Here is a 15,218-nt window from a genome sequence, read left to right as displayed (position 1 = left end):
ATTGGCCTGTTGCCAACTTTAAGTTTCTTGCTAAAACAATTGAACGTGCTTGTCCTTCCCAAATTCAGGGCTATCTATCATCAAACAATCTGTGCAGTTAAATGCAATCTGCATATAGATCTTATCATAGCGTTGAAACTGCTCTTTTACGTGTATATAATGATTTATTGTTAATACCGCTTTTATTATTAATACCATTATTATAATATAAAAAGGATTTTGGATACAACATCATGTGCAACACGAATCCTATTAGGTCTACACCAATGCCATCTCACGACGAACAAAAAAAGAACTCGATCAGTATGACCAGTGTCCATATTGCTATTACAGTTAAAAACTAAATAATTCATCCCCTTAGCAAGTTCTGTAAATGTTTAAGTATGTGGAAAATTGAACTGTCCTGATTTACGTATCTTGAGAATGTGACAAATTAAGCTTACATCTTAACGGATTCAACAATAGTACTTAACCAGTCGACCTTTCATTCTTAATTAACGAAGAAGAAAAAAATCATCATATTTACACATGGGGTATGAATAGTTCAGTCGTTAACTGTAAATTTCTCATGCTGTTAGACAAAACTCTGCTTATAGATGGCTCTAGGTGTACCGTACTACTGTAATGATTATCAGTGAAATTTATACAAAAAACACTTGAGTAACTACTTCAACAGGGATACTTTACATGTCCCTGATCGCACGTTTTGTAGGCCCCTAGTTATACCCTCTCTTTCTTGTTCTCTGCTATTCTCATTGTGAAAGTTCTTGTCTAGTGATGGCGCTGTCGCTCATTTCTAAACAGAATCATGAAACACGTTATCGTCGTCTGTTTCATGCTGTTAGTATCTTTCTTCATCATCTTTCTTTAATAGTTTTGTATTCATTTTTTCTCGTTTTGTCTAGGTACAGAACATTTGAAATATTTAGCATTAACGTTGGCGTAGTTTAAAACATTGACCCAATCCGTATCATATTGGTCGTCCAACGAAAGGATGCAAAATATGTCTGTGAGTGCACCTCTTTGTATGAGAACGAAGGGCCGGCAAAATGTTTTAATTTAATTTCTTATTCTGAATTTAAGAATGATAACATCATCAATACATTATAAAACAAACACGTTTGAAAATGGTTGTGCTCCATTTCTTAAAGGGATTGGGTAACTTTGTCTCAAATTCTGAAAAAAATCCTGGACTTAGCTCATGCTGCAATGATAAGTATAAACCGTTATGTCAGTCAGGAACCCCATGACTTTTACAAGCCGATCGCCTGTCTAATTATCAAGATAATTATGATCGGAAATCAAAATCAAATTTTGCGTTTTCCTAACGGTTTTCATAACACTACAGTCTATTGGGGAAAACGTGTATGGTAAAACCGGTCACTCAAAGATTTTTACTTTTTTAAGGCACTTTTTCATCATTTTGAAGCGCAATGTTGTTAGGGCTTCAATATTACACCATGATAACACGTAGGGCCGTGCATCCAGATATAAAACGATGCCTTTGATTTTAGTTAAACGAAATATCACGAGGCTTAAACTTTGGAGAGTGCTAATGAAAGATTGTCCATTATTGTTTGAATCATTCTTTTGCCCAAGTCCACCGTAAAAGCACTGCAATGCGGAGTGATGAAGACATTGGGCATCTTCAGCAGTGGATGCCCTAAAGGCAACGGGTAGGGTACGGTAAGGTCGAGGGCTGCTCCGGCGATGGTACCGCTCCGAAGTGCGTCTGTGAGGTCATCGTGGTCGACTAACTCGCCTAAATTCCGGTAAAAGTGAAAAATAACCGACATTTTAAATTAGGAGGGTGCTTGTCGCACAGTGCATTGTGAGAGTTACTTTCAAAAAGATAAGGATTGATGAAATCGAAATTGAATGATGCTATACATATTAATGTTTTTACTTATAGGGATAGATGAGTTCTGCTTCAGACCGCAAATGCCTTCAAAATGCCTGGTTATTGCTCTTATTCCTATCTATGACGTTTCTAGTGCCCTTTTAGGACCTAAAATTGCTATGAAGGAAATTTTAGACCCCAAAATGTGTGAAATTTAGCCAATACGATCATACCAATTCAGCTCCACTGTCATAAAAATACGGTGACCTTTAATTAATTAATTAATTAAAAATAACAATACATGGGCCGGCTGGTTGATCGTAATATAACCAACACGAAAAAGCCAATCGAAAAAGCCAACATCGGCATTGGCTGAAATACAACGTAAAAGGCGCTATTTCGTTTTCTCAACGGCTTTTTCAAATTATCTAATATTTGTGGTGGTACACAAATAAATATTAGAAATGGTTATATTTATGGATATTTCAGCCGTCTCTGAACCGATTTTGATCAAACAAAGATGATTTTTTTTTTCTTCATTAAATTGTATGTTTTTTCAAATTGGACACTCAGTTTTTCGTTATCTCACAAAAAAAAATTGTGTAGCGCCCTCTGCAACAGAACTCAACTATCCCAATGCATCCGAAAAATGAATGTTAGAACATTTATAATATTGATAACCTACCTCACGTAATAGTAAATGAAGATTTTTTTTGTTTTGCCCCCTCCCTCATGATGTGTCGTGATTTTACCAAAGAACTGTCAGACTCTTCCACAGTAACCATAATATAAACAACAATTGAAAAAATGATTTTATCTTCTGGAAGTGGTTCTTCTTCAAGAGAAGTTGTCTTTTAAAGAAATCACATCGTTCTAAGTAACCATGACATAACGACAGACTGGTGACGAACGGTAACGTTTTAACTACCTCTAGCGACATTAATGACGATTGCATTTGATTTCATTTTGTTGAACTGGTGTCTTCCCATGATATGACGTGTTTCTTCTGTTAGAGGAAGAGAGAGCACCAGGAAGTCCACATGAGGTAGCAGTTCATCCAGCGAGGAACAGTAGATGGCCTTTACTTCGTCTTCTTCGGCTGCAGGCCTAGAAAACAACATAAAGTTTTTCAAGGGTAGAACATGCACATAAAAACGGTTCTCGCATTTTGGGGGTGCCTTTCCATTAGTTAGGTTGTATGGGTCTGCATCGAGTATATTTTAGTGTAAGACTAAATCAGTTATCATTGTATTAAACTGCCAGAATTGTGCTCGCTCACAGAACTCTAGACCAGAAAGTTAAGGCAAGAGTCATCAGTCCCTTCCAGAGATTTACACAATTTAATGTTATTTCATTAAGTTTAGTCTAATTATAACTGCATTACCTTCTACTGCGACTGTAGTATAGGATTTTCATCTTAAATCCTACAGCCCTCCGTGCGACCTCGTAACCGATGCCTCCCATTCCTACGATGCCGAGGGTAGAACCGGTCACTTCATGGCCTAGGACTTGCACTGTCTGTTCCACCAGTGCTTTTGATTGAGCAGCGAAGCGGTGAGTTAGCTGGATAACTGAATAATTCAAAAAAACGTATTAATGTATAATTATTAGTGATCATGATAATATCGTATATTGTTGATGACTTCAGTCTATAGGTATAGCCTACAATCTGAGAAACCAAGACGGGTTCTAGAATGTAAGCAATCCGATTGGTCAATTGACAACACGTGGGCGTGTATTAGTTTTTCCCATCGTGCAAAACATCTCCCATCAAAAATTGATAAAACAAGCTCGCTACCTGCCGATATCGCTTTCGCGTAATTCAGCCAAAATTAATTTGTCCATAATTGTCAATATCTAGATCTACATCTAGAATATTCTAGACCTAGACCTAGATCTAGTTAGATCTAGATCTAATATCTATATATACTCTAGATCTAGACTATATTGTAAGAAAGTATTGCCGACCCGTCTTCTAAAACACACTGGCAACAGTGCACTATTTGTATACTAATAGCTAGTCACAAGTAAAAGAAAAGCGAACAAACAACTCCGAGAATGAAAAAGAAAGTAGCATGGGTCCGTATTCTAATAATTCAGTAAAACCCGACTCTGGGTTTAAAGGACAACTAAGACCTCAGACTAAATTCCTTTGTAAAACTGATTTTGAACAAAACCCTAAACCCAGCGTCGAGATTTAAATTGCAGTGGAACGCGGGCCAACATCTTTGTAATGTGGAAGTTTAGTTCTGCTGCCATGTTTAATTTAGCAGCAGGAATAATTGAATAATTCAGAAAACGTAGGCCTTGATTTGAATCGATGATTTGAAAGGAGGCCCCGGGACCAATATATCGGTCTTGTGGGCCTTCTATCAACTTTTGAGAAAATTCAAAAGCTCGACATTGTCAGTACCTTCGGACTTTCGGTTTATATGGATGTTGATCTGTTTGGCCGACGTTTTCATGGGTTTTCAGTGTACGTGGATGTTGGTGTGTTTGGCCGACAGACCCATGGGCCGTCGGTCAATTGGGCTGTATGTCTACTGGAGTGTCCGTGACCTACCTTCTGGATTTCTCCTTGCAACAGAGAGTAGCATATTGAAGACCATATCAGCACATGCATCATTGTTCACACCTCCCGCACTATAAACCTTGATGTTGTACTTCCGGAGCAGGGCAAGGTCAAGGTGATCCGTACCACTCGACGGAGTGACAACAGCCTGAATACAGGTACGTCATAAAGGAAAGAGCCGACAAAGCAAAATAAATATGTAATAAATATAGGGAGTTTTTCGGGGTAATCAGGGGCTTATTCTCCCCCCCCCCCCACTCCCCCGAAGAAATTTAAGATTTGTTTTGTCTACACTTGAACTGTATGAGTAGCTATGTTGTATTGCATTGCACTGTATCGATTATCATAGTGAAATCAGTATAATTTCAAAACAATTTATCTGTATTAGTATAATACCAGCCTTGAAGCTGAATGGGTAATGTTACCTTTAAATTGACCATCCGATCCAGCAGTCCAGGGGATAGCTTTGGCATGCCGAAGGTTGTCACCAGCACGACATCCATCTTAGCCGCATACTGGTCCACTGCCGAGCTGAACTCCTCCCAATGTATCACGTGATACATCTCATACACAGCTTCTGTCAATTTGAGACTGGTATCGAATGCCTTCGGAATCGTCACCAACACCCAAGCAGGTTTCCTCTCGGAGTTACACGCCATTGTTCTAGAAAAGGGTTGGTATGATCGTAAATACTTTCGAGAATTTGACCCAAGTCAATTCCAATAGAGTACTCGTTGTTCGCCTTTTAATAAATTAGCGGGCGATATAAGGACCTCATCCGAACGGGATGTATAATGACAATGACTCAGTCAATAGCCCTTGAGTTGATTCCATGAAAGTCTTTAATTACGATCTTTTTGGTTTGACGACACTCGCTCTGGTGACAATTGCTCTGCGGTCATCACCCGACACTTAATCGTATAACTCAGGCGCGCCGGAAGCAGTTTGGAATTGGGGGGAGGCAAACAATCCAGGGGGCTCACCTTCCAGGGGCAGTGGCATAATGAGCAAAAACGTTTGGGGGAGGGGTGGGGCAGAAGAAAAATCTGCATCACCACCACTCTTACATTTCACATGTAGGTAGAGCGTAGCGAGCAAAGCGAGTGGAGCGTAAATTGGCTTGGGGTCCAGGGGCTGAGCCCGGAAGATCAGGGGTTTTAGGCATATACATTATGGTCACTTTGAAGCATACTTTAGATACCTTATTTGTGACACTGGCAGGTCACTAATTGGCGGGGGGGGGTCTAGGGGGAAGCGCCCCCAGAAGTTCAGAGGTTTTAGGTATTTTAATACGGTCAGATAATTTCCCCCCCGACCCCACCCCCACTTTTTTGGTTGGGGTGGGGGGGGGGGGGCAAGCGCCCCCTCCCCTCCCCCAACTTCCGGCGCCTATGGTATAACTTCAACCTTGTTATTGACACAGTACGAAAGATCAAAATGATATTCATAGAATGATCTTTGAAACATGGAGAAGTCCCACTTAAGTTTGTGCATTTTAGAAGAATTGCTAAAAAAAAAAAGCAGAGAGGGGTCTGTTTTACATTGTGTTGTGCTTTTCTCGAAGGATTTGTCGACATTATTTTCTCATGTCACCCCCAAACCCTCCCATCCTCCGTGGTGTATAGCTACGAGGGCACGGGAATAATTATACGCACCCCGCGCACCCTCAATCGAAGACAAAAGAAACGTAAACTAAGGAAGAGAGACGGGGAAGAGGGTTGGAAGAGAAGCGTGGAAAAATTATGACCCTGTCCTACGGCCTACCCCCCCCCCCCTAACCAGTGGTAATGACCTCAAATGATGCCGGTACCCCCTACAATTTGGAAACGGGATACGCCACTGCTATTGCTCAGAAATCTACATGGTTTCTACTTGACAACATCTTGTGTCGTCTTAAAACGTATGTTTATGTAAAAAGGTGTGGCAGTTAATTTTTTCACATAGCTGTACTACATAATTATACGTTCAAATCCATATGTCTGAAATGAGGGAAATATCAATGCTCACCCTGGGACTATTCTGCCCAGATAACCCACTAACCCTTAGTTATCCTCCGTTATACTTGAATCGTAATGGTCTATGTACAGGTCATCTTGGCCTAATCACACAAAAGGAAATGCCGTTTTCCGGAAGTCAAACCTTTTGTCACATAAAAACGATGTATAAAACTAGACATACCAGAAACGCGCAAATTGGTTTAAAGGTATAGACCAGTTTTGGAAACGCCCCCCCCCCCCTCTCAAAAAATGAAAAGGTATAGAGATATCGACTGCTACGAGAGGACTGCCTGTTTTTATACGCTCAAGGGAAGCAAATTTCCCGAGAGCAAGTATAGAAACAGCCAGTCCTCGAGTATTAAAGCAGTCGATATCTACCAAAAATTCTGACCTTATCCTTTTATCGAGTAAAGATTGGTTTTTTTCTTTACGGAAAATCTGATAAACTGCCTCATTTATCACCGTCCGAAAATTACCGAAATTTTTGATCAGTTTGGAATCGCACACAAAAAGCACTGTGTAATGTCCGCGCTCGCTCAAAGAACATTTTAACACGTAAACCAGTGGGTATCGTAGCAAGATTTTATTATTTTTCACGGTAACTGGAATTTTGCCGGGATTTTACTCTCGAGCTAATAAATGGTTTTGGCATTTTTTGTTTCTTTACGGGAATGGCTAAAATCACGACTGTAATTTCGACCAATCAGATGGCTGGATTTCTTAAGTGAGATATATAATAGCTCTTAATATTACCAATCATGTGAAAAAATATGTTTTGACTAATACGTGATACAAATTTTGCAGGGAAACTGCCTACTAATTGATATTTTGGCAAATTACCATATCCATCCGGACGGGATTTATATCGCGTAGTCCCATATCAATCTTTCGGTGTACAGTGCTTGTAACTTTACCAAGACTTTACCAATTTCTTATCATTCTGGTGAGTCAAGAACCTTGCAGTACACACTAATACGTATAGGCTAGATGATCAACCTTTTCTGATCGATCCACAACGTTTCTTTCACAATGCAATCGCATGACCAGAACTCGTCTATAGGCATACCTTTGGAAACTCAGCAAGTAGGTTAAACCATTATCTGGATTATATCGTTCGAGGAGATGTTTCCAGACCATTTTAGTCCAATTCAATTGACGTTTTCGCATTATTACAAAATACCCAAATATTAACAAAGGCATAATGTTTTTAAATAACAGTAATACTGATACAGAGAAGAAGGTATAAAATCCACAGATTGTTTTTGATATGCCGTAGTAAAGAAAAGGCCTTCAGTACCAATACCAAAATATAAGTAGTAAGGGGAGGGGTCGACGAAAATAAGAAAACTATTATTTGTAAAAGTCCTTTCTTCATTTCTGATGATGCAATTCGATATGCAAAGATGTGTGAGAAATTATATTGTAACATGCACGATTCAGAATACGACTATAATGCATTGTTAACATAGAGCTATCATTGAATTGAATTGAATTAAATATGATTGAATTCCCTTTTAAAGCGTATCTGCCATGGTTTACAGGAGGGATTAGACTGCCCTGCAAGGTCACTGGACAGGTGGTTATCTCATCAACTCAGCTTTCAGTTAACATAAGAAAAAGAGGATCATGAGGGACCAATGGTCACCGATTAGGCATGGTTTGTTATATAGAGGGCGCAAGTAGCTACAAGTAGTGCAGTGGGCCTTTAACCCTATTTCTACAGCACCCCCAGCCATTGAATACGAACATGCCGTGGCCAGTGTTGTGTGTTTGTGTGGCTATACTATAACATGCTGTAGAAATAGGGTTAATTCTACGGGATCAAACGGTACCTAGTACAAGTGAATTCGAACGTTTGTGTATTAAATGTGTACTTGGACTTTGTTTGATACATATCATACATGCATTGTTGAATAAACACGAATCGCTCACTCGTGATACTACGGACTTTTAGATTTGCGTGGCCTGATACGTGTGACGTCCATTCAAGGCAGTGCATTAAAGGGACGTCGACCGTAGCAATCCACATTGTCTTCGTGCAAATCTAAAAGTCCCCATTGTTCGCGTCTCCAGACCTATAGTCTAAATTCTAGCACAGATAATTCAACGGAGTTTCACACACAATAGTAATGTTATCAAATTTAATGCATACGTCTGTGGGACGTATCTCAATAGTAAGAATTCAAATTGCCTACATTACTTGTTACTAGGTAGGACATTATGGCTTGCGTTATTGAATGTACATTTTCTTCACTGTTCGTTCGCTGGTAAAATTACACTATAAAATTCTAGTTTCTACAATTGATTTTAAATGTAGGCTATAGATGAACAAAGAAATGTACCAGATGAGGAGCTTTAAAATGAAAATCAGACCAAGAAACACGGTGGTTAACAACAAGAGAAATAATGCACAAAACAACTGAGACATACCTTAAGTGACTCTCACACTCTGCCGTGTAGGCCTACCGTGTGCCACCGTGCGCGAAAATGTCTGCGGACGGTGGAGAACGGCGAGGGCACACGGTGGTTCGTTATCAAAGCGGGCAACACGTTAATAGGGCGTTGGCGCTTATTTACACCCGGTGGGACCCGGCGAAAGTTTTGGGCATGTTCAAAACTTTGGCCGGCTGGCACCGGCCGCAAGTAAGCGACAAGAGGATGGTGTTGAACGGTATGAGGACGGTATGAATACCTTATGAAAACGGTCACACTGTATGAACACGTTCACAACACGCTCATAACCCGTTACAGAACGGTGATGGAAAATGGAGAGCGGACTGACCGTTGCCGTTCAAATCGGGGTATTTATGGCAGTAGTGTCATGACGTCAGTAGTCCGGGGACTCGCTCACAGGACGCTCCGAGCGGTGAGGGGACGCTAAGTGACTGGTAGGTGGCTGCTACAAACCCGGTGCACACGTTCGAGACCCGGTATGGGCCCGGTATGGAAACGGCCAAAATTTTCAACAAAAGTCAATCTGGGCGGTGAAGACGGTAGAAGCACGTTCAACACCCGGTATGCGCCCGGTGAGAACGGTCAGAAGATGGCAACGAAACGGTGAAAAGATTAATTTTATGATTTTTTTTTGTTTGCGGCCGGGGACAAGTTCGCTCAAAACCCAACGTTCTGGACTCTGTTGTTTTTTAATAGCCCGGCAGGTGGACGGTAGGCCTACACGGCAGAGTGTGAGAGCTCCATTACCAATTCGCCAGGTGAGCGGTGCCTATACCCAATGGAAGCTTCAAAGGGAAATTCAACCTTGATAGCAAACTACTACACAGGAAGACAACTGTAAGCAATTCACTCACAATGCATAATGTACGAGCATATGCACCAGCTATTCTACCCTTTGATTTTCACCGTCGAAGAACTGAGGGTCGGATCCAAAGTCAGACCTGACTCAATATCTAGTGTATACAATATCCGTTTTCGATTTAGCTGATCAGGACTTGAATTTTTGTTCTGGTTTGCAAATGCCCTATAATAGGAAGTACTTAAACCCTTTTCTCTCTATTGCATAAATGTTGTGATGTTGGCAAGGTTTCAATTTTTGTTTTAAATGAATATGATGCTGACATGCACAATGTAGAACATGGTAACATTACAATCAAACTATTATTCATTGATAAAAAGTACAGTCAGGATGGATGAAACAGAAAAGAAATGGGATAGAGAAAGAGAGAGAGAAAAAGGAAGAGAGAAAGAGAGAGAGGAAAGAGAGAGAGAGAGAGAGGGAGGGAGGGTGGGAAAACTGCAACTGGGATGTAGGAATACAAGGAGACAGAAGCTGTTCTAACATGAACAGAGATAATGATGAAAGGAATAAGTTAAAAAAGGAGGATGGTTTAGAGGGAAAAAGAGGGGGAGAAGAGTAGGGGAACACAAATAAAAATAAATGCATTTATTTATCATGATAAAATAGATTACACTACCTTCACATAAATATATTCAAATACTGTTATAAACATCTCGGCTGATTTGTAATTTCAATTAAAAGTATGAGACCAATTCATTGTTAATTGTCATTATCAGAGAAAATAAAAAATATGGTATTCGGATTTGCAAACATATTGATAAAAATTAACATTTTATAATCACTCTAGAAAACAATTAGAAAAAAAGATTGAATAAATAGTGCATTCATAAATTATTTATTTTTTTATATTGTGATATTGCTTCTCAATAGATAATATTGATGGATTTTTTTTTTTTTTTAAACAACACCTACAAAAAACAATTCTTTATAATCGATCCTATTAGTGTTAAGATGCCGAATCAAAGAAGGCACAGGGCTGTTTCTAAATCTTGTAGTTCGACATCGTAACTCTACAGTGGCTATTGCGTTTCTAGTCTGATAGTTACAAGGCCTACTTTTTGGTAGAAGGTGATGCAGTTTGCATGAGGACAGTTGCATGGATTTTGCGAACGAGAGACAGAGTTTTTCACCCGTCTATCTTCGAGGGACATTGGTTTTGACTGGAGTAATGCACTCTTGTACGAATAATATTCTGCACCAAGGATGATTCTAAGGGCACGCTTTTGTACCTGTTCCATGATTTTGACTTCTTGCTTTGTAAGACCTCCTGACCACACAGGTACAGCATATTCGACAACTGGTCTAATGAAACTGGTATAAACAACAATAAGGCCCTGAACTGAAAGACTGTGATGTTTCAAGGTGCGAAGAACATACAGACGACTATTTGCACGTTTGACCATATACTCGAACATGCGTATTCCATTTCAAATCCGACTGGATAAAACTCCAAGTAGTGTTAATGTATCGGAGAGTAAGCACCGTCGGACATGCCTGATTCCTACAAAAGTAGACGTCCATTGTTGAACACTTCTGCAAATTCAAACGCATGTTATTGGTGGCTGACCATTCCTGTAGTTGAGTTAGTTCAGGGTTGATTGTGATCTAGCAGGGCGCGTTTCGACGAAAAAGAGATCATCAACATATTTGAAATGATTTATACATATATCATTGCCACCAGGTATACTGTTCACATTGACTACTGCATCATTAACCAAGGCCATGAACACAACCGGGCCTAATTTGGTGCCCTGGGGTACACCTGCTGAAGTCAAACGCCAATCGGACAGAACCCCTTTGTATTTCACTCGTTGATGGCGCTCCGAGAGGAAATTCTCAATCAATGCAACGTGACCGCCTTTGACACCCATGTTTATTGATCGCTACGGTATGATCCACCCGATCCAAAGATTTAGAGAAATCGGCGATGAGGATCGTGGAGGCTGAGCTACCCTTATCAGCATGACTGTGAACCGTGTAAAGAATGTCGATCAAGTAGCGACTGGTAGAAATACCTTTTAAAGGCACACTGTCCTACTTGCAGCTACTTGCTACCTCTATATAGAAAACTTCCCCAATCGGTGCCTGTTGGTCCCCCATGATCCTCTTTTTCTTATGTTGAATGAGAGCTGCTTTAATGAGATAGCCACCTGTCACAGTGACCTCGCTGGCTCGATGTGTGGTCTAATCCCTTCTGGCTGAAGTATAAAGCCTGCCTTTAAATTATCATACCGAGTAGGATCTAACCTTGACATCATTGATTTGAGAACTAGCGACAAAGTGCTCTGCCACCTTTGCAAAGGTGTCCGTCAGGGCAATTGGTCGAATACTGTCCACGTGAGCAGCTAGGTGTCGTTTTTGGAAGAGGCGTAACATGCGCTCGCTTCCACATTGGCGGAAAAGACAGCTGGTAGTAGGATGCATTAATGATACGAGTCAAATTTAGTAAGTTCATATGCAAATAGTTTGATAAACCGCGACGAGATACCATCTGGGCTGCATGCTTTCCTGACTTTGACTTTGCTCAATTCCATGAAGACTTCCCATGGCGTGACATGTCGAAGAGGTTGTGATGTACGTAGGTAAGCTGGCAAGCGTTCTCTGTCAACTGGGTCAAGATCGGCTGCAACTGAGGAAAACTTCTCGCAGATGGCATTTGCGATTCCTTCGTGGTCTGAAGGATCTAAATTCGGCGCACAGATTGAGACCGACGTTTATTTACCTGACATCACACGAATTTGTCAGAACCATTCGCTTGGATTGGTAGTTTTCAAACGTTGTACACGATCAACGTAATACGTTGCCTTGGCATTCTTAATTTCACGCTGGATTTTGTTTCGTAGTTGTCTCCATAAACATTGTTTGTTGTCACGAAAGGCTTTTTGGCGTTTCTTGATAAGGCCTTTAAGGTAATGGGGGATCCACAATTTATAAGTTGGGTGCATTTTGCTAGTACGAGTTTGGAAATAAGTATCCATCGACTGATGGATAGTGTCGTAGAACGCCGTGCACTTTTCAGCCACTTCTTTGGGAGAGAAAACTTCTGACCAATCATAATTGAGTATCCAAGTTCCCGGTATTCCCTTATTTTGCTATCAGTCATTGGGCGAACTATACGCTTCTATGTCTTCTTTCGCATAGGCACATGCGCAAGGGATGTGTAGAGAACAATATAATGGTCACCTAGTCCGAGTGGTGCACTAATCTCAGGAACCTTATATTCACGGGACAAATTTGTAATTATTTTGTCCAATATTGCATCATTTCGCGTAGGCTCATTAACAACTTGCACCAAATTGTTACTCAGTGTTAGAAACAATACCACTGAGATCCAACCTATTTAAAATCTCTGAGGACGACAATGCCAGAGTTCGGTTGCTCAGTGAGTAGAACATCAATAGTTGAGCTACTGTGGTCAACTAGTGTTTCTGCAATCGGACTGTTCGGGGGGGGGGGGGGGGTAATAAAAAAACTCCGACGACAACTCTGCAGATACGTCTTGGTAGTCTATGGGGACGAAGATTGACCCACAATCCTTCAACATCGTCGGGAATGTGAATATTATTGATCAATTTTGCATTTAGATGTTCTTTGCATATACAGCTACCCCTCCCCCACGTCTTCTCTTCTCTTTCCTTTCTTTCCTTTCGTTTCCTTTCTTTTCCATTTCTTTTTTTCGTTTCTTTCCCTTTCCCTCTCATTTCCCCCTCCCCCTTTTCTTATTTTCCCGACAGCAGCGCAATTTTACCGACAATATCCTGACAGGTGGGGGGGGGGGGGGGGGGTGCCGCACCCCACACCCCCTTTAGCAACGCCCCTGGTTGTTATCCCATTATTCCTTTAAAAGAAATGCAATTCCTCATGCTCTCGCACCTCTCTTCTATCGTTGTTAAATTCTCTTTAATTTTTTCCTTTCTCCTTTAACTCACAAAAATTCTCCCCTCCCCCTTTTTCCATCTCTTTTTTGTTTGTTCTTCTTGTGCTTTTTTTTTCTTGGGGGGGAGGGGGGGCTATACGCCTGGCAAGAGGGAACCCATTTTATGCACACTGTAAAATTGCGTGCCACCCCCCTCGCCCCTTTCCCGGAAAAAACCTTTCTTATAATATCATCCCCTTTTCTGTTGTTTCCCTTCTCATTATTCTCCTTTTCCCCCTTTCTCTTCTCCGTCTTTCCCTTTTTCTACCTTTCCTCTCCTCTCTCTCTCTCTTTTCCCCTTTCTTCTTTCCCCCCTCCGTTTTCTCTTCTTCCCTTTTCTTTCCTCCCTCTTTTCTTCTTCTTTTTCATCTCTTCGTTTTTCTTTGTTTTTCCCCCTCCTTTTTCTTTCGCCATCCTTTTTCTCCTTTTCTCCCTTTTTCTTTTCCCCTTCCCCCTTCCCCCTTTCCCCCTTTATTTTTACTGGAGGCACGTGACCCCTGTGCCCCCTGAATCCGCCACTGATGTAGTTGTATAGATGTACAGTTTTCTGCGTTCTGATTGGCCGGTTGGATAGACGTATAGTTGTATAGTTGTACGGATAGTGGCATGCTTGGCCCGCCATATACCCCGCAATATTTACCACGACTAGAAAAAGGTAATGCAAAGTTTTAGGAAATTTTGAAAATTTGATTGATAATAATTCTATAAAATGTTGATATATTTGGATGCCCCTGTGGATGTATTATAAGCACTAACAAATTTAGCCCCTAAAACACTCCTGCTTTCGAGAAATTGAATAATCAAAAATTTACCGGTGTTCCCGGTAAATTTCAAATATTTCAAATACACTGTCGCTCATAAAGGTGGAATATTTTAGTTTTACCCCAATTTATGGAATTATTTTAAAAATTATTTAAAAATAATAGATATAGATAATAGTATACATTCTCAGATTTTATTGAATGATAACTTGCCAATGTGTGTTTTGCGAAACTGCTAAAGCATGTGTATGCTACTATGCTTATCAACTAGGGGACCTACGCTCTCAAGTCATAAATGACAGTAATGAGGATTAATGCCCCACAAAAGGGCACTAATATAGCACATCGACACGGTTTTGATCCTGGGGCCTCACAGTTACGAGGCCATTGTTTTGTCACTGAACCATGACTGTACGCAGCGGAGGCTAGGGTAGGGGGCAGTTTCCATAAATAAAAAAAACACAGGAAATGCAATACATTTTCAATAATTTATTGCATTTTACCCCGGTTCCCAACATAAACAAAATTCTCTGGACGGCCATGCATTATGGCTCAAAGCATGGGCACACATAATTTTTGTTTATGTTAGGCACCGGGGCTAAATGCAATAAATTATTGAAAATTTATCGCATTTTCTGGGTTTTTTTTAATTAATGGAAACTGCCCCCTACCCGAGCCCCCGCTGCGTACAGTCGTGGTTCAGTGACAAAGCAATGGCCTCGTAACTGTGAGGCCCCAGGATCAAAACCGTGTCGATGTGCTATATTAGTGCCCTTTTGTGGGGCATTAATCCTCATTACTCCTACCGTTCTGAAT

The 15,218-nt window shown here is 40.7% G+C and overlaps 1 protein-coding gene across 1 annotated transcript; it reads right to left on the bottom strand.

The window, feature by feature from the left end:
* Positions 1-1,417: 1,417 nt before the first annotated feature.
* LOC574587 (glyoxylate/hydroxypyruvate reductase B) lies at positions 1,418-8,865 on the bottom strand. Its single transcript, XM_774903.4, has 6 exons — positions 8,840-8,865; positions 4,838-5,075; positions 4,404-4,560; positions 3,225-3,411; positions 2,769-2,947; positions 1,418-1,762 (listed from the first exon to the last, which is right to left on the bottom strand). The coding sequence occupies exons 2-6, from the start codon at positions 5,069-5,071 to the stop codon at positions 1,536-1,538; spliced, it is 984 nt and encodes a 327-aa protein (XP_779996.2). The 5' UTR covers positions 5,072-5,075; positions 8,840-8,865; the 3' UTR covers positions 1,418-1,535.
* Between the last annotated feature and the right edge of the window lie 6,353 nt (positions 8,866-15,218).

Source organism: Strongylocentrotus purpuratus, unplaced genomic scaffold (assembly GCF_000002235.5).
Source record: "Strongylocentrotus purpuratus isolate Spur 01 unplaced genomic scaffold, Spur_5.0 spur5_scaffold_8, whole genome shotgun sequence".
Classification (NCBI taxonomy): Eukaryota; Metazoa; Echinodermata; class Echinoidea; order Camarodonta; family Strongylocentrotidae; genus Strongylocentrotus; species Strongylocentrotus purpuratus.
The sequence above is the reverse complement of the archived record's forward strand: the minus strand, read 5'-3'. Positions and strand labels throughout refer to the sequence as shown.

Coding starts and splice junctions, on each gene's coding strand:
- LOC574587 (XM_774903.4), bottom strand. CDS start 5,071: ATGGCGTGTAACTCCGAGAGGAAACCTGCTTGGGTGTTGGTGACGATT. Junction 4,561..4,837: donor ATCGGATGGTCAATTTAAAG/GTAACATTACCC, acceptor ACCTGTATTCAG/GCTGTTGTCACTCCGTCGAG. Junction 2,948..3,224: donor TACTACAGTCGCAGTAGAAG/GTAATGCAGTTA, acceptor GTTGTTTTCTAG/GCCTGCAGCCGAAGAAGACG.